At 42.5% G+C, this 19,168-nt stretch overlaps 1 protein-coding gene and 1 long non-coding RNA gene across 2 annotated transcripts; one reads left to right on the top strand and one right to left on the bottom strand.

Moving 5' to 3' along the window:
- The first annotated feature begins 69 nt into the window (after positions 1–69).
- Positions 70–1,792, top strand: LOC139802429 (uncharacterized). The gene is made up of 2 exons (XR_011728611.1): positions 70–158; positions 972–1,792. It is a non-coding gene; the product is annotated as an uncharacterized lncRNA (long non-coding RNA).
- A 355-nt stretch (positions 1,793–2,147) lies between these two features.
- On the bottom strand, positions 2,148–11,059 carry SH2D1B (SH2 domain containing 1B). Its single transcript, XM_071757592.1, has 4 exons — positions 10,736–11,059; positions 7,520–7,583; positions 4,968–5,136; positions 2,148–2,820 (listed from the first exon to the last, which is right to left on the bottom strand). Exons 1-4 carry the CDS (start codon positions 10,888–10,890, stop codon positions 2,780–2,782), a joined length of 429 nt encoding a protein of 142 aa, XP_071613693.1. The 5' UTR covers positions 10,891–11,059; the 3' UTR covers positions 2,148–2,779.
- Between the last annotated feature and the right edge of the window lie 8,109 nt (positions 11,060–19,168).

Raw genomic sequence — 19,168 nt, 5'->3', positions numbered from 1 at the left:
CCCCTCCTGCTTTAACCCCTGAGGGGGAAGCGAGGAAGATCCCGGCTTCAGCGGGGACTCCGGAGTCAGCGCTGAAGTGCGGCGGAGGTGGTCCAGAGAAAGGCGGGGGCGCAGACAGCGGGCTGCCCGCGAGTGGAACCAACTCCTCCTCCCCTGTCGTAGCTCCCCGCCGGCCAGTGACTCCCTACAGACCCCTCACATCCTGCGCCCCACCGCTCGCACCCCCGAGCCGGGGCATCCGGACACTGCTCTGCTTCCCACCCTTCTGCTTACCCGCCACACTCCCTGCAGCCCCCGGCCCCTCGCCTCCAGTGCTCCCGCTCTGCACAGGACATGGAGCCTCACCCCAACCCCACCTGTTCCCCCGTTTCTAGCTGCCTCCAGGCAGGTCCACCGCAACCCCCTCGCCGCCTTGTCCCCGTTCCTGATTCCCTGCCTCCCCCCCGGCAAACTTTTCCCCTTTGCTGCTGGGGGCATCGGAGTGTCGCCAGAATGTCACAGCTGGCTCATGGCCACCCAGGGGAAAGCGAAGGGCAGCGTGACAAGAGCAAGGCTTTAGCGCTGGGCATGAGGGGACCTGTTGCATGTAGTTTCATGTTTGTTGCTTACGCCTCTCGATCATTTGGGTACAACCCGGTTTAACACCCCCGCTGCTCAACCTCTACACGGACAGGCAGTGCACATACCCTACTCTATGTTGGAAAGTACATATGAAGCTTTTAAATACACTTTTTTGAAACTCATGCACTGATTGTTTTCTAATGTAGTAGGCCTTGTGAAGAAGTGTAGGAGTGTGTATATTACTATCCCTTTCTTAGAAGTTTAGGAAAGTGCATATTATCCTCACTTTCTTATACTGTTAACAAATATATTCCTGCATAGATGTAATTGTAATGTAATGTAAAACGAAATGTACATTTCTCTTCATTCTGGGTTCTTGCTTCCACCTTTAGATCAATGATCTTTTGCAGGCTCTGCTTTAGCTGACCACCTTGGAGGAAATGGCTGAGAAGTGACCAGAGCACAGTCTAGGATGCACCCTCGGGTCTCGACGCAGCATCTGAAGCTGCAGCCACTGCAGCGCTGGAGTTCAAAGCACAGGGGCCTGCAGCACAGCACTTTGACCAGAGCTAATGCCAACTAAAAAAGCACCACAGCCCAGCCCCTTGTCCTCCTCTCCTGCAGTTGTCTGTTCAGCCGTCAGGAATCATGCTGACAGGGTCATGAGGCATGGCCTGGGATTCCCTGTCACTCAACCTTTTCCTGTGGCTTGAATATCAGTATGTCTGAGCATGTGGGAGACTGCTGAGTCTCTCCAGAAAAACCGTGCTGTTCTGTTAGAGATCAGGCTACTGGAGTCAGGATGTTTCAGCTCAGCAGCTGCTCAGTCTGATACATCTGATAACCAACTATCAGGCAGGCTTATAAGTACAAATAAAGAGACACATCAGTGTATGTGGTTTTACAGAGCAAGGGCTGTTTTATTTTGATGTGGGTTTTTTTTTTTTTTTCAATAGTACCGTTTTTTATGGACAACTACTTTCTTTTCAGTTCATGATTTTTGGATGCATGTTAGTATTTTTGACAATGCCAGAGATAATCAATACTCTTTTTTTTGTGTGTGTCTGTTGTGCTAGAAGTACCAGTTGAGCCTGGTACCAAAAACTGTTAGCACTGTTAAATTTGTAATGAGATCCAAAGATCTTTTAACAAACAGTGGTGTGAAAGAAACATAGTAGAAAACAATGTAACTATTATTACCCATTAAAATACATAAGTAATCTGTGAAAGATCTTAAACACAACCAATATAAATGTCTTCCTTGAGATCGTAAATGAATAAAGAGTTGGTACTAGCTAGCAACTGGGACAATCGGGACATGTATCTTCCAGTTTTGGCTTTTGCTGCTAGTTGCAAGCCACCTTCAGAAAAAGTGTATTAAACATTTAAAATTAGAGGTAAGATTAACTTACATTTTTAAAAAAGTAACCCATACACATTATAATACAGAGACAACGGCAGCAGCAAATAAAGTATGCACTCATATGTACAGTACCTATTAAAAAAAAAGGATGTGTTCATACTGACATGCATGTAGAACTTACACTCTTTTTGTAATCTACCAGAACCACTCATTGATATCAAAAGCATTTCAAATTATTTTAATGTTGTTGATTAGTTATTTATGGCATGGACTGAACAAAGCCTTTTTGGTTTAATTCAGATTATTCCAAACAACAGGATAATATTCATATTCTTTGACATAGCTGAAATACTATCCACTTATCTAACAATGGCGTAGCATGAATCATGCACAGAATAACAGTTTAGAGGTTTTAAGATTTTTAGGCTTCATATAAGGCCAATAGATTTTTGTCATGTATGGTTTTTATCAACACATCAGTTTTGCCACAAATTACTGCTTTATGCACATTCATTTATTGTGCTTATATTGCTTCTTTCGAGCAGATTGTCCATTTAAGCAGTAGACATATTGGAGAGCTGGCTAACTAAAAAACCAAAATACATATACATTTACACAGATACCTTCCCCCCCTATATATGTATATTCATGTACGTGTCTGTTATAAAAATAATTCTTTTATTGCTGAACAAAAATACATAGTAGCTTGGGAGAAAATACACGTAGTCTGATTGTATTCAAAAGGAGGAGACTAATTCAGAGGTACAGATCCACAGCAGATGATTCCCAGCTGGCAGCTATCCCCAGCTGTGGCACAGTCTGAAATTGCAGCTTCCCAAATCCTCAGGTTGCAGATCATTCAGGTAAGACAGTAACATAATCACTGTCATCAATTTCTGTGAAGAAAGCAATAATAAAAAAAAAAAGTTATGTCATTGCATATGGTTCCTCTGAAAGCCCAAGGTAATGGCTTGTGGCCCTGTTGCTGGGCAAGTAACAACTCAGTTTGGTTTCCTGGTGTTCTCTGCACTTTTGCAGGGCAAACATTTAGGTCCCATGTCCTGTGGAATGGTTCCTCCAGGAGACCATACAGAGGCAAAGCCTGCATCGTCTTTTCTGAGCCAGCAAGCTCTGTTATTGAATGGTTGTATCCATGTGAGACTCCTTTTTCCTGATGAACAGTCAAATGTCAGAAATCACCCATACTTAGTAAATCAGAGAATTAGCTGAGGTAGCTATGACTGTAGCATAACACATCCTTTCTTCACTAAATAAATACCCAACAGAAAATCTCTCCTACCAGCTGAGGGAGAAGAGCCATAAAAGACCTGTTCTCTTCTAGACCTTTTCAGTTCTACTATGCTTTTTTTGAGAAACTGGGGGAAAGGCAGAAACTGGATGCTTAGGATTCAGTGTCCAGTAGGGAAACTTACCACCTCTTCAAGCAGCCACCCTCAGACAAGCTGTTCCTAGGCTAGATAACAGTGTTCAAAAATGTCCAACAACCAGTATCCTGATCCCAGTCCCTTGAAGTGTTCCACTGGAGCCCTAGCTCCTGCAGGTGCTGTAAAACCAGCTGCCAGAGCAATACCAGGCAACAGGACAGAGAAGTCTGGTGCTTGCTTTAGGAAGCACTGTGGTGTTTTACATGTTGCCTGTATTTCAGAGAGATGCCCATCATGACATTAACATAGGCTCCCCCTGTGAACATTCAATAATGCAGTCTGAGGGGGAGTTTTGGAATGCTGAGTAAGTGAAATTCAAATTAAAATGGAATATCAACAGTTCCAAAGTAATTTGATTATTTCTAATAGGCTCAGTTTTTATATACAAACACAAACATTTCCACGGTGAAATTAAAGGGTTTGTTTTCCTCCATGTGAGTCCAGACCAGGGCACCATGCATCTTCTAGAAAAGTTTGTGTTGCAGAATTAGGCAATAATTATTATTATTTTTCCTTAAAAATACATCCATGCTACTGCGTCATTTTCCATCTCCCTTGGGTGGCAATGAAAAAAAACTGTAAGAACCTTTTTAGAGTATATGAGGCATTTCTGCCTTAGTAGGAGAAGTGATCAAGTAATCTGAAAATGTCTCCTTGCTACTGTTTTGGTCAGAATGCTGTTGCTTCACTGACTCCCAAAAATGCAGATCAGTGCATGGTGGTAGGAGCTCACTCCTCCCTATGCTGTCTGCCTGATACAGGGAGCACCACAGCTGTTGTGCAGTTGTTTGCAAAAGAAACCTCAGCATCTGTCCTACTGACAGGAGGTGTGACAGCAGCAGAGAGACTGGTCCACACAACCACATTTTAGCTAACATTAGCCCTGAGATAGAAATACCACAGAAGACTGGATGTCTCAAAAATTTTTTTTCTTTACAGTAATTATACTTAATGAAAGGATTTCCCTTGCTCATGTGTTTTCTCAGTGTGAGTCTTGTAACACTTAGGCAAAGGACCTAGAAGAGTTTCAAGGCTATTCTGTGACCTGATGGATGCTACAGCTGAGCATCATACAGCAATAATAGGAAGAATGGTTTTCAAAAATGTGTGTGGGCTGCTGACAAGATACCAATGGTATCTTTATTCATCCTCCCTAAACCAAGGACATAAAAATGACATGGGAGTGTAAAACATGATTTAGTACTTTGTAGAGACCTCCATCTTTATTGTAACCATTTGTGTAATATTTCTGCCAGGTAGAAATATTCTCTGTTGTAATCTGGCAGCTTGGCAGAACCACATATGTAAAACTGGTTCTTAGCCTCAACAAGCATCAACACCCATGAAGCAGTGAGCTGTAAGGAACATCATGCTTTGCATTCTGTATCTCTTGCAATTTTAAGTTGTTAATTTGTAGTGGATATGGGCATGTATCCCGTGAGCTGGGAATAACCCTTTTTCAATGAAAATAAGAGGAAATATGTTGAACTTCTGTCTTTGTGAGCTGGTCTCAGAGGTCACGTAGCAAAACTTCACCACAAACATGTTAATGCAATCATCTTAAAAAAAACCCACAAAGGCAGAGATAAATTTCTCACCATCATAAATGTCATCCTTCTCTGACTTGAACCTCTGGCTTCTTTTTGAGGCCTTTTGTTTGTTTATTGGATAGAGGAGGCTTGTTATTAGTCCTTGATTTGGCTTTTCATAATTGTATATTAGGTCCTTTAATGTTCTGAATACCTTCTTTGGAACATGTTCAGAAGTCTGCAAGAAAAATACAGGTTTTTTTGCAGCTGTCCTTCACAAAGAGCCCCCTCAATGAAAGGCACAATAGGTTCTTTCTTGTTTACCAAGAAGCTGCTTTGTAAACAGATTGATGACAGAATATTGTACTATCCTTAAAACAGTAGGGACACCTGTTTTGTGGCATGGTCATAGCACTAAGAGTAACCTCCTTCACCTTCACATCTTTTTTTTTTTTTGAAAAAAGAATCTAATTTTAAAATATTTTCTCTGATGTGTGCTGCAGCAATCCACAACAGCAGTGTCAAAGGGTGGCAGCATTACAGACTTACCTCTGGTCTTCGAGCACAAGTTTAGGGAAACATAATTAGTTCTCACTTAATAGGTTTTGTTTAAACACAGATGTGACAAACAGAAGCCAAACATTTTACAAAACATCAGCACTGTCCAGCAAGGGACATGTGCAGAGGCAGTGGACATGTCTGAGGATCCATATGAAATTCCCTGGCACCAGCTTTCAGTTTTAGGCAGCAGTTTACTATTTGTCCAGAATTGTGACCTGCACTGGAATCTCCTGAGGCCAAACACAGAGGATAACTCTCCTCCTCAGTGGAGGAACAGCATTTTCACAAACTGCTTTTTACTGTGTTGCTTCACAGAGCTGGACTGCACTGTTTCCATGGCACAACCCCCCTTCATCTGTACAGAGACTTTGCAGCTTTGGGACAGTGACAGACAGTAAGCACATTAATCAGCTCTCATCACAGTGAGGGTCCCACTTCTAGTCAGTAAGAGCAAATGGGGCTTTAGGGTCTCTTCATTTGCTACCTAACAAAAAAACGTGTCTCTTGTGTGTTTTCTGCATTCTTTATCTACCCTTTAGCCCTGTATGGAACAGGGTGCCACTGCCTCTATGTACTGGGTCTGGCTGGGATGAAGTTAACTTTCTTTGTAGCAGCCTGTGCAGACCTGTGTTTTGAATCTGAGGTGGTCTCTTTTTCACCCTCTTCTCCTCCAGGGAGCAGGCTGAGGGTGTACAAGATGCTGGGAGGGGACAGAGCAGGACAGTGGACCGGAGCTGATCAAAAGGCTACCCCATCCCATATGACACTGTGCTCAGCAATGAAAACCCAGGGAAAGTGGGGACGTTCATGGTTATGGCCATTTGTCTTCTCAAGTAGCCATTACACACTCCAAGGCCCTGCTTTCCAGGAGGTGGCTAGACATCTACCTCCTGATAGAAATTAGTGACTAAAACTTCTTTGCTATGCTTGCAAGACAACTTTGCTTCACCTCTTAAACTGTCTTTTATCTTGATGCAGGAGTTTCCTCACTGCTCCTCTTTGTGTTGTTTTCTCCTCCCTGGGAGAGAGCAACTGTGTGGGTGCTTAGCTGCTGGTTAGGGTCAACCTATCACACTTTAGAAAGTTCATGGCTGAATCTGACCCTTAAAAAATCCAAATAAGCTCTATTCCATCACCAATGTATTATTTCACTCTATTATTTTTAGTAATCCCACATAATGTGACTTCAAAATTTGAAGAACAGGATTCTTCTTTCACATTCTTGGAAAAAAATTTGTAAGGAAAGGTTCAGTTAAAAAACCAAAAGTGTTTGAGTTAATATCTGTTAATAGGCATGACAGCTAACCCCAGTACAGTGGCTATGTCCAAAATAGACTATTTTTTGTCAACAAACCATTCTTCTTTGTGGGAAATTGTGTCTGTCATACTCAGTCCAAGCTGCTAATAAGCAAGAAATTACCATTATATGATAGTGTGGTGTATCCTTTTTGGAGTGAGTTATTCATTCCACCTAAAAGCCACTTAATTGTTTGGAGTTCTGTTGGTTGTCCTACTACAAGCAGAGAAGTGAGCCAGCTTTCTTGTGTCCTCTCACCTTGCCTAAGAATTTGATTGATGCAGTCTGCTCTTAAGCTTATTCAAGGAATGAGCAATGTAACCCTGGGGTTATCACTTCAAGTGCCTCAGAATTGCACAGAATTATAGATAGATCTCTTTAAATCAAAAAAGTCATCGCAATATTCCTAATCCCTACAAGATGCTGGGTGCAATGGCAGAGCTTTCAAATAGGAAAAGCTAATAAGAAACAGGAACAAGTAACAAAATTGATAAGACTTTTCTATACTATCAAAAAGAAACGGTCAAATCAGAAAGAAGCTGTTGCACAAATAACACATCCACTTAGGTTATAAGGGAATTCTACTAAAATAATAGTGTGTATGTAATAACAAGTACAACATTAAAAAGTCAAAAATTGATTAAGGAAGAAAGCAACCTTGGAAATATTTGCAAAGGTAATGTGTTTATGTGTGCTTATATATATATATATCTCAAGACAATGATCTTTAGTGCAAGCTTTACGGATGAAATTAGTTACTCACCTGTATCCTAAAATTTCCTTCGTGTTCCCTGAAGATACGGTAAGTGTAGATGAAGTTTTCAAAGCTGTGAAAAGCACCATTGCATACATTATGCTTTTTATCTGACCACTGCAATCTGCTTAGAATGCTACAGCTTGTCTTCACAGCCAGCTTTTGGTTTGTTTTTTTTTTTGGTTTATCTTGTATCTTAAAGTAAACTGCAACACAATGAAAGACTAAAAACAAAGAAACAAGTCTAACTGAATGCCTGATGCTACATAGCAGCAATTATAGATATATTTGCATTCACTTTTCCATTTGATTCATATATCAGAGCTTTCAAAATACTTGAGATTCTCTAAGTAATTTGTCTGTTAGCATGATCAGTCATCCATGTTGTTTTCTTAACCTTCAGAAACCCAAGTATTACTTTACCATGTCTTGCCAGTTCATATCTAACCCCTATACATGTCTATGTAGATTTGATTTTGGACCCAACTTATGGCACTCTTTTTTGCCCTACAGAGTGAGGCCACATATGGTAAATATAGCTAGGAGTTCTGTGTTCAATCTGCAGTCACTGTACCTCATGTAGCATAGATCTTGATAAAAGTATGTCCAGCTAGCTCACCTCCGCATCACCTGCCTGAGCTTTCCTTCAGCTTCTTGGGTACATTTTCTATGCTGAATCTTTTACTACTACAGCTCCAATAAAATAGATTTGATATGTCAAAACAGTGAAAATCTGTCAAGTTTATACATTCAGAAAGGGCTAGATGTCCGTGGGAATTTTTTATCACTTGCTCTGAGGCAGTAAAACACAAAATAGACGCTGGAATTCCACTGCTGGTGCCATGTAAGAGAAGAGTCCTTGCTTCCATAGGGTGCCCAAGTCTTTGCTCACCACAGAGAGAATTGCCTAGGGGCACTAAAAAACACTTTGTACAAATGTCATCATGGGAATAAACTGCAAGCAAAGGGCTGGCACATGTGCCATCAAGAACTGCAGTATCTCTATCAGCAGTGAGAAGGGGAGCTGCGGCCTGGTTGACTCAGCCTTTACAGCAGGTTGGACTAATTATCAGACAACCTTTTCACAATGGAAGGGCAGTGCTATAACATACCTCTTCTTCAAAAATGGAGTTAAAGGAAGGCCTAGATAGCTACGAAGGCAAAAGTGAGGTGCCTTCTTTCCATGAAGTCATACTCATCTATGGCTGAGAATAAGGATGAGAGGTTGACCTGGAATACAAGACTGCAGTGCTGTAAAGAAACAAGCACAGTGGCACAGACGGATGCTCTAAAAGATTATTTTCTTTGTGAATGTCTTCTATCATATTGGTGGGCAGGATATGGGAAGAGAAATAGAAAGAAAACCGTATTAGTCTAAGTAGTGGAAAAGAACTAATCTGTAGAAAACTTGCAGTTCACCTTTCACATGAGATCTACTGGTCCTCCTCTGAGGAAGAGAAGAGGTGAGGGGTTTGCCATGGAATTTGCACAAGAGTGCAAAACTGCAGAATGTTTTGCATGTAATCTGCTTTCCTTGCAGGAGCCCTCAAGTAAGTGCAGCACCAAAAAATTCATACTGTTATGCTTCCCACACTGCCTCCCCAAAGTGACCCTTGAGCTATCTGTACCTTCATGTTTTCCAGATGTGATCATGTACCAGACAGCTTCTATCTAGAATATGTTTGATTTCACCAGAGTACAGCTAGAAGTGCATATGATTCTGTCCATATCCTCAAAGCATGTATCATCTTAGAAAGTTAACAGTAGACTGAGTTACTGACCCCAACTACCAAAAGCAGACTCTGTGGTGGAAGGAGGAGACACCATATTTTCTACAAAATGTGAAACTGGAAATATCTGGAAATAGCAGGTGGTGCTGAAGACATAAGTTGTGCGGGAAAGCTGAATGGGACAAGGATGGAAAAAGCAGAACAGAAGGGAGCGTAGAGTTGACAGAATGAGAGAACATTTCACATCTTGAAATTTAAGATTACTCTAGCTAAGAGTTTCAAAGGACTGATGAACTAAATCTAACACAGTCCTTTATATAAGAGTACTGATTCCTCAGGCATTCCATCCTCTCATCTACTTATCCTCCTCACATGTGATACCTCCTTAAATGTAATTTTGCAGCTGTATCACAAGAAGGCTGTTGAATTCTTGATGTGACCTTAGCAGAAAATGGCATCCTGTCACCAGCACCAAGAAAATGACTACACAGGTCCTACTTCTAAGAAAATCTGTCCCCCCACTTGCCATTTTTCTTCTCCTTAATCTGTTATTTCACGGACCTCCTTTCTTCTACACACCAGACCCATAGCACTCCATTCCAGTCTCCCTTTTTGTCCCTTTTCCTCTAGTTTGTTTCAAAAGAAATGTGTTTTTGATTATTGATTAAAAAAATCTTATGATGTCTATGATTTTTTTAATTAATTAGATGCAGTGTTACAAAATTTAATGTCACCCTCAAACACATTCTCAAAGACAGTGTAAAACCTCACAGGGTCAAAGACAGACTCACAGTTACTGATTTATGAATTTTGAATGCATTAGGAACAGATCAATTACCCGTGAAAAGTGTAAAAGAGGCTTCTTGAAAGGGAAATGAAAATGCTAGTCACTACAGGATAAGATAATAATAACATTGTAATAATTAAAGCCAAGGACTAGAAGTAGCAAGTTTCTGAGTTTCTGTGCCCACCTTGTTCATGGACTTGCCATAAACTCTTACAAGGACATTATAGCTTTCTGTTTCAGCCTATTCTCTCAAATCAGGTAAAATTCCTTTGAAGTATCAGGATAAGCTTTCATCAGATAGAAAGCCTACAAAGAAGGAACTATTTCATAACTGACCTCAAGACTGATAAGTGTCTCAACAGTGCTAAAGTGTTACTTAATCACTGCAGAGGCAGTAACTTGGAGTAAGTACTGTACTTTGGCACAGTAAGCTATTTTCTCTGGTCTTCCCTTATTGTCTGCAAACAGAGGACAGCATCAGCAGATGGTAGTCCATCTATCCTCTGTTGTATAAAGGTTTTTTTGCAAATACCATCCTCCCACCACTCACTTTAAAGGGTGCTTAAAGAAACTGGCATTACCTGAATACTTACACACCCCCTTGCAGTCTATCAGTCTTAGGGAAGAACTATTAATGTTAGAGAAGATAAATGCTTGTCTTTGGATCAAGTTGAAAACTCATTTAAAAATTACTATTACAGTACTTACAAAACACAGAGACACAAGGCTCCTTCTATGCTTTCACTCTCTCGTATTAAATAGCTACCATTCTTTCTCTTCTTGCTGAATATTTCTTCACAGGTTCTTCTTGTTATTTTTCCATGAAAAAACGGCAGCTCCATGGATGAAAGAAAATGAGCCATCTCGTCTTTCAAACCTATTCGCAAAAAACCCAGAAGCCTGGCATTAAAATAAGACTTATTCCAAACACAGCTGTCTGCAAACAACTGAAACTGGAGGTGCTAAGCTTATACATGAGTTCACCTGTGTTGTTGTCATGGGTTTGTCCGAAGTGAATGAAGCCAGCAGCCTATGGTTAGAGCTCATGAGTGCACTTAGGACAGGTGTCGTGATCCGAGTTATTATTTTAATATTTTAATTATGAGGAAAATGCAGCCACTACCCAGGGAAACGCATGGAAATTGCACACTAACACGTTTTGAAATTAAAGCAAGCTACAAGGATTTATTTTAGGAAAGGGGAAACAAAATATCACTGTTAATAAAGGGTAAACACCATTCGTTACTTTGGAGAGAAGAGTCGTTAAGAAAAGAAAAGAAAGCGAGGGAGCAATTAAGATTTTATCACCGTCCCGTCCGCGGTCCTGGTCTCTGGCTGGAATCGGGGGTGGGGTTGCAGGAGCCGCTGTTCCTGCTTGTTTGTTGTTCTCTGCTTTTCCTTTTTTTCTCCGCTGTTGCTGTCCCGTAGGTGAAGCCGAAGTAGCGAGAGAGAAGGGGGGGGAAGAAGAGCCGCGCCCTTCTCCTTTTTGTCTTGGAGTTTTATACAGCAGGAGTTCTGTCTTTTCATAAATCACTGGCACACAGACTTGCTAAAGATAACACAGATTTTGCCATCTCAAAAACTTCTCTTTTATTTATTATTATCTTTCAGTCCTTGTTACCCTGCTCAATTTATTAGCTTTGTCTGGACCATGTACCAGGAGGCGACTGGATAAGCAGTCTTATCTTTAGGAGCTTGTCAAGCATGATATAAAACAGAAGCTAGTTAAGTTTGGGGAAAAAAATCTGTTAATTGAGGATGTTTGGTATATTCTAAAAAGAGCAGAAAAAATACTGATTCGAGAGACATATTTTGTATTTTCAAAGTGTTTACATCAGCAGGCAATGGGAAATGGTGGCTGCTACAGTGCACAGCAGAAGGGAAGTGCATTTTGTCACACTAGATCAGCAGACATTTGAGCTGTGTATCACAGTTCTAAGCTATGCACTGGCTAAGCTGACACCCAAGTAGTTATAGAATTACTTTAACTTTTATGTTTAAGGTTGCTCAACACCCTGCAGATAGTGTTCCTGCTCATAGTTTTGAATGATGCTCCTTGCTTTGTTTCATTTTTTTGCTAGATTTGCTTTTTAACACAGCTGTTTTGTTTTTAGTGATTTTTCAAGTTGTTCAGCAGTGTTTGAGAATGAGATTTTTCAAAACAGACTATTCTTCCCTCCACCCTCTTATTTTTAAAGCATACCTATTTTATCAAAAAAGTTCTGCTATCTCTGTGCCATGGTTTAGGAAACACAGCAGGAAGGAGAAGGGGATCAGACATTGCCTTTCCCACCCCTGGAAAGCTGCTGTCAGTTCAACAAGGACAGGATACATCTACGTGTAGAAATGCTGCTCCGTGATGGAGGAAATGGTGCCCAGCTCCATGGGAGATGCTCTTAAACATTAGTACTGGTGACATTGGGCATTTCCAGATGGAATCTTAGCAAAGCAAAAAGGTACAGCATTGTGTCGAAGGAATTTAGGGCATTAGAAAAAGATTGCCCTAAGAGAGAAACCTAGATATGGCAAGTCCAAGGAGAAGCTAAAGCTAAGGTCTGTACTACAGTGACAGCAGACTACAAATAAATCAAGTCCCCATCCCCAAGGGGATAATGTGTGTGGAAATAAAGCTTCTTGCCCTCCAAGTGTCCCTAAGAACATACAGAAAAGGTTCTTGCTATCAAATACACCAGTATTTTCCTATGGGCTAAAATGGTTTTGGACTTTTCTCTACACATCTTATAAATAAAAGACTTCCATGAGGTACTGGGAGGTGAATGGCTATTTCAGAAGCCCAGCTCTGCTAAGCAAAAGCATCAGCTGCTCAGTGCTGCCCTGCTTCAGGCAGGGTCTTTCACTGCAGAGAAAAGAAAGAAAGCAGAAAGGAAAGAAAAGAAAGCAGATAGGAAACTACTATAAATTCCTCTTTCAGGATGGTAACGAATGCATGTACTTCACAATTTTTCATGAAAACTTGACGTGCAGAAACAGAAAACAGTAATTTCTTAGATCTTGCAGATCTGAATCTAGAAGTTACTTAAAGTGAAATGGCAGCCATACGTTACCCACAAACCACTTGGAGTGCTTCTCTGACAACAAAAGTATGAGAAAGTGCGTGCTTGAGGAGAACTGGGGGCTGCTCAGCTACAATTACTAACCACAGCCTTCACCACCTTCTTCTTCAGACAACACCAGGAGCAGCAGGTTTGTTCTTGCCCAGCCATTTCCTTTTCCTGCCAATGGCAGATGCAGCACTGGTGCCCATCCTGAAGTCAGCACCCATCCGCTTCAAAGACACTCTTCAGAAGCTTTGAAGAGAATCTCAAGAAGAGATGGTGAGGTTTGAGATGACATTGAGGCCCAGATAAAGGGCATCAGGCAAGGGGAAGCAGAGAACAGGGTTTGAATGAAGAAAATGTGCCAGTGGTGGAAAGGCAAGGAGTGGGGAGGGACATGGAACAGCAACTAGGGGCACTGGGAGAAACAGAACACAGAGCAAGACAATGGAGTGATAGAGTGTATACAAAAAACTTTGTGCAATGCCCTCCATTTTTTCACAAGCAAGGCCTTATATCAAATATATTTTTGTTGGCAAAAAGGGTTTGATGTGGGAAAATTAGAGGTTTGCTCTGGCTAATCTAAGATAATTATTTTTAAAAAATCTCTCCCCTTGGAAAACATCACAAGATGAAGAAGGAGAAGTTGCACAATGATGTATTTTTAGTTCCTTTTAAGGTTTTTTAAGTTTCCTTTTAAGGTTCCTTTTAAGGTAATTTATTCAATGAAACTATATTCTCAGACAGAAGTTCTAACTGTAAAACATGAACTTCAGACACAGAAAAAAGAATCACAGAATTATCAAAGTTCGAATGGACCTCAAGAGATCATCTAGGTCAACTCTCCCAGGAGCTCTAGGATCACCAAGAGCACATCACACAGGACTGCATCCAGGCAGGTTTTCTGTATCTCCAGAGAAGGAGTGTCTGCAGCCTCCCTGGCCAGCCTGTTCCAGTGCCTTGTCACCCCCACAGTAAGAAGTTCTTTTTTGTGTTTAGTTGGAACTTCTTATGTTCCAGCTTGTGCCCATTGCCCCTCGTCCTATCACTGGGAACTACTGAGAAGAGTTTGGCTCCATCTTCCTTACACCCACTCTTTAGATACTTGTAGACATTGACAAGGTCTCCCCTAAGCCTTCTCTTCTCCAGGCTGGAGAGTCCCAGCTCTCTCAGACTTTCCTCCTAAGAGAGATGCTCCAGTCCCCCAAACATCTTTGTTGCTCACTGCTGAACTCTTGCTGAAGCCTGAAGAAAAGAAGTCATTCAATAACTCTGCTTTCCCTGTGTCTGCAACCACAAGGCCACCAATCTCATTCATCAGCAGGCAAATTCTTCCTTTTTTTAGTGATGTACTGGAAGAAACCCTTCTTGTTATCTTAGATACTCTTCACTAGATTTAGTTCTAGGGGTGCCTTAGCATTCCTCCTCGCATCCCTGCATTCGATTGTGTTCCTATATTCCTTCCAAGGGGCCAGTCCTGTTTTCTACATTCTGTAAATTTTCTTCTTCCCTTTAATTTTTTTTCCATCCACACAGGTCTCCTACCTCCTCTGCTTGATTTCTTCCTCATAGGGATGCATCAGTCTTGAGCTTGAAGTAGTGTTTGAAAGTTGCCCATCTCTCATGGGTCTCCATACCTTCCAGAGCCCTAATCCATGGAATTCCACCGAGCAAATCTTTGAAGAGGCTCAATTTTGCATTCCTGAAGTCCATGGTTTTAATCTTACTCATTTCTTTACTTCTTCCACACAAAATAGTAAATTCTACCATTTCATGATCATGACAGCAAAGGTTGTTCGCACCCTTCAGGTTCCCAACCAGACCCTCTTTGTTTTTAATACCAGATCCAGCAGCACACCTTCTCTCATAAGTTCCTCAACCACCTGCATCAGCAAGTTGCCATCAGTGCTCTGTAGGAACCTCCCAGACTGAAGGTGCCTGGATGTGTTGCCTTCTCAGCAAATATCTGGGCAATTGAAATCTCCCATAAGAACCAGGGCCTGTGATTGTGAGGCTACTTTCAGCTGCCTGTAAAAGGCTTCATTAGCCTCCTCATCCTAATCAGGTGGCCTGTAGTAAACACCCCCAACAATGCTCTCATGTCCTCTCTCAATGCCTCTCAATGCCTGTCTCAATGCCTCTTCATTCTCAACCAGAAGCACTCAACACATTCTTCCTTCTTTCCTAGGCAGAGCTTGACACATTCCAGGTGCTCTTTCATGAAAAGAGCCACTCCACCACCCCACTTTTATAACCTATCTTTCCTAAAAAGTACGGAGCCATCCATGACAGCATTCCAATACACTTGAGCTATCCCGCCACACCTCAGGAGTTCCAATGTGATCATGGCCCCCTAACTGCACACAGATCTCTGGGTCATTATGATGTTTGTTCCCCATTCTGCACCCATTGGTATGAATGCACTGCAGCTTGGCTAATGCTCCTGCCACCTTTTTGAAGGGACAAGCCCTAACTCCCACCATGTAGCTCTCAGATTCTTCCATAGCTGCCAGCCTGTTATCACTCATGTCCACTGAGACAGCCAACAGTCGGACCTTACTACTGCACTGTCCCACTAGTTCTAGTGTGCCACTTCCAGGCTCCTCTCTGCTAAGCCCACTTTAGCCCCCATCCCCTTTGAGTCTAGTTTAAAGATCTATCTATGGGTACTCCTAGCTCCTGACCCAGGATCCTTTCACCTCTTTGAGATAAGTGTACCTCATCTCTTGCCAGCAGCCCTGCTGTCTTGTAAATCAACCCATGAACGTAGAACACTTAGGTCCTGCCAATGACACTAGTCATGTAGCCAGGCAATAATCTCTAGGGTCCTCCTGTTTATCCCCTCATCAATTAAATCTGTGTGTATTTCTCCTTACAGGCTTAGGGTATGCAGAAAGAGAGAAATGCCTGGATTTCTTCACCACTGTTCACTGCTAGAAATTTCTAGACTGCTTGATGTCTGAGAAGCTTTAATTTGAATAGAAGTGAAATGGAAAGGGTGTCATCTACCTGACACTTCCTCAATGAAATCAGGAAATAGCATAACGAGAACTTTTTTGCATCCAGAGTGGAGCCAGGGCTTCTTGTCAGCCTAGAGAAGCCCCTTCCTGGAAGCTGCTGTACCCACACCTGGTGTCAACCACAGCAGGTGAGCCTGGGCTCATTTCTCACCTACACCTGGTTCTCATGTTGGCTGTGCTCAGAGCAGGGAGAGTTTGAAGCCACTCTAATTCATACTACAGACAGTTTCTGACAAGAGGGGCTTTTTTGCTTCAGAGCTAAAAAAAGACTGAGAATGCCTCCAAGCTCTGTTTAGTTTGTGATGAGAGACCTGGGAAGGTGAAATGGCACTGATGCCCCATAGCAGTGGGGCTTGAGTGACTGAAGTCGTCACATTGAGCTGAGCATGACAAGTCTTACCCACACCAACAAAGCTGTGGCTGTTTTGATTCTGTTCTGAAACTCATTTTCTCCACTCCAAAATAGGATTAGTTTTTTTGTTTTGGCCTTTTCTGTTTTGTTTTGTTTTCCACCTTACCCACTGAAGGAGAATTCACATTTCCTAGGGTAGCCTCCTGCAGTGACTAACTAACCTTTTGAGATGCTATAGAAGGGGGAAAAAGTGAAACTCTTCTTCCTGAGAGACTGCGTCTTGCTCTGCTTCTACCTCTACACAGAAAAAAATTAGCTAGATTATCCCTTCCTAATGATTTGGGTTAGTGCAGCATGGTTTTTGTAGCAAAGAGTCACTCCAGTGTCTCCTGAGAGAAGCTGCTGGGAGCTCCCCTGGCTCCAATTCAGGCCCTGCCTCTGGCCGAGGTTGAGCAGATGTGGGAAGGTGGATGCACCTCTGTGAGTAACATATTCCAGAAGGGGAAAATGAAGCTGCAAAAAGACCCACAGAGCAGAGGAGAGGGGGAGGTGAGAGCCACGCTAGGGCAGAGATACCAAGGTCAGCGAGGAAGGAGGGGGAGCAGGTGTCTGATCAAAAATTTGTCAGAAACCTGTGGTGAGATGGCCGCTGTCGCCCTGCAGGCACTACATGAGCCGTGTGAATGACCATGTCTGTGTCACGGACTACAGTCTGTGAATGACCATGGAGGGGAAGAGGTGGATCTGCAGCCATGAAGGACCCTATGCTAAGGGAGGTGACTGCTCCCGCAGCAGCCGTGACTCTGTGTGCAGCCCAGGCGGGAGCAGTCTGTGCCTGAGGGACTGCACCTGTGGGAGGGACTCGTGTCCCAGGGGTTCCTGAAGGAGACTCGGCCATGAAAGGGACCCCGCGCTGGAGCAGGGGAAGAACATGAGGAGTCCTCCCCCTGAGGAGGAAGGAGCGGCAGAAACAGCGTGTGGGGAACTGACCCTAAACCTCCCCTGTCCCTGCCCTGTGCCCTGAGGGGGAGGCAGCAGCGAAGGGGTCCGGGACCGGGGAGAAGGGAGGGGTGGGGGGAGAAGCTATTCTGAACTGATCATGTTTCCTCTTTTCTCCGGTTCTGATAAATCAAATTGGAAGGTGTGGGTGTGATTGAGCAGATGCCTGGTTATTACCTGCTGGGCAGAAACCACTACGCCTACAAATAAATAAAGAAAGAACACTTACATCCTTTAGTTGTGTTTTATGTGATCACAACCAATTCCTTCAGTCTTCCCAGAAGTCACATTTTCTTGAAATTGTTCTCTTTGCTTTTCTCTAGCACCAGTTTGTCTATAAATTTGATGCCTATATGTGAAGAAATCTTTAGATGAGAAAAGTAGGATAGCTAGCTACTCATCTTTACCCAGAAATGCCATTATAGAAACAAGACTTGCAACGTATTTTGCATCCATATTGCCGACTTTATCCATTTCCTGTTCTTCCTCCTGTTATTTTAATACTCTGTGGGGCTTTTGCATAGACATCTTCCATTACTGAGCACATTTGGAACTCCAGTTCTGCCATCTCTCCTGGCTGCAGCTCTAACACAGCAAAGCTCTTGATAGCATCTGGTGTAAGAATAGGAGACCTGAGGAATGGCTAAGTTGGTTGTTTGATAACACTGAGTGTTAAGTGTTCAGTGAGTAATTGGGGAGGGTGTGGGAGATGAGGGTTAGATGGAAAGCTAAGGCCAAAAGCAGCTAAAAGCAAAGCCAGCGTGCTCGATGTGTGAATAAGGCAGGAAGCTGAGGGGTCATTTGTTGCTTGATCAGATAGCAAAAACCACAAGATTAAAAAGAGAAAGAAAGCTGAGTCCTAGCTAAGTCTCCTGAAAATCTGAGTTCTCACTGAGCTATGTCACTAGGCAGTCACAAGACTGGGGCTTACTGTAAAAATGGAACGAATAAAGATATATGAAGACTAAGAAATACTCTTCTTTGTGCAAGGGTGAATATAGTTTTTGTACAAGAGAAGATAAAAACTGTGGAAGGACAGCTAGGCTAAGAATCTTACCTGTGAAGATGATTATGAAAGGACATGCCCTGGGTTTGGTAGACAGAATCTGCAACATTCAGATGCAGACTGAATATGGGACTTAAAGATCCCCCGCCGAGGATTATGTTCAACTTTGTGTCCATCTTGTTGTGCTCCATGGTGGAGAAGATAAGGGGAGAAATGTTTATAAGCAGGGCTGGCTTGGTAGCCAGATATTCCAGAGAATGAGTCAGTTAACTTAGAGGAATGTAACAGTGAGGGTCTGTCAGCAAGCTGTGAACTTGTGGATGCGTGTGTGACTGCAGCAGAAAGCATCAACACAAAGATCTCAGTCAGAATCTAGTGGGATTCCTCAAAGAAATTCCAGAAAGAAAGGGAATCCCTTGAGGAGAACACAAACCATAACAGAGCAAATCATAGGATAGACGGGACAGAAAGAGACAAAAGGGGCACAGGATGAGGCAGAATAAGTGAGATCCTGGGAGGCGTCTTTAAAGTGGGAGATGCAAAACCCATGGGAAGAGCAACAAATTCCTCAGTAACAGTCAGTGGATCAGGTGAGCCATGGGTGAAAGGAAAGGTGGAGGCAAGCCACCAGAGGAGGGAAAGGACAGGGTGAGGGAGACAAAATCCAGTTTTCCTTCCAAACAATCAGGAAAATATAAAGGGGATGAA

The sequence above is a fragment of the Heliangelus exortis genome, chromosome 1, assembly GCF_036169615.1.
Source record: "Heliangelus exortis chromosome 1, bHelExo1.hap1, whole genome shotgun sequence".
In the NCBI taxonomy this organism is placed as follows: Eukaryota; Metazoa; Chordata; class Aves; order Apodiformes; family Trochilidae; genus Heliangelus; species Heliangelus exortis.
Note: the sequence above shows the minus strand (reverse complement) of the source record. Positions and strands in the feature narration are given on the sequence as shown.

Bases quoted from the DNA above. Each gene is read 5' to 3' on its own strand.
- SH2D1B (XM_071757592.1), bottom strand. From the start codon at position 10,890: ATGGCTCATTTTCTTTCATCCATGGAGCTGCCGTTTTTTCATGGAAAA. The intron at 7,584-10,735 runs GTAAGTACTGTA...TGCTTTTCACAG, and splicing joins GCCTTGTGTCTCTGTGTTTT to CTTTGAAAACTTCATCTACA. The intron at 2,821-4,967 runs GTGAGAAATTTA...CTTTCTTCACAG, and splicing joins GAAGGATGACATTTATGATG to AAATTGATGACAGTGATTAT.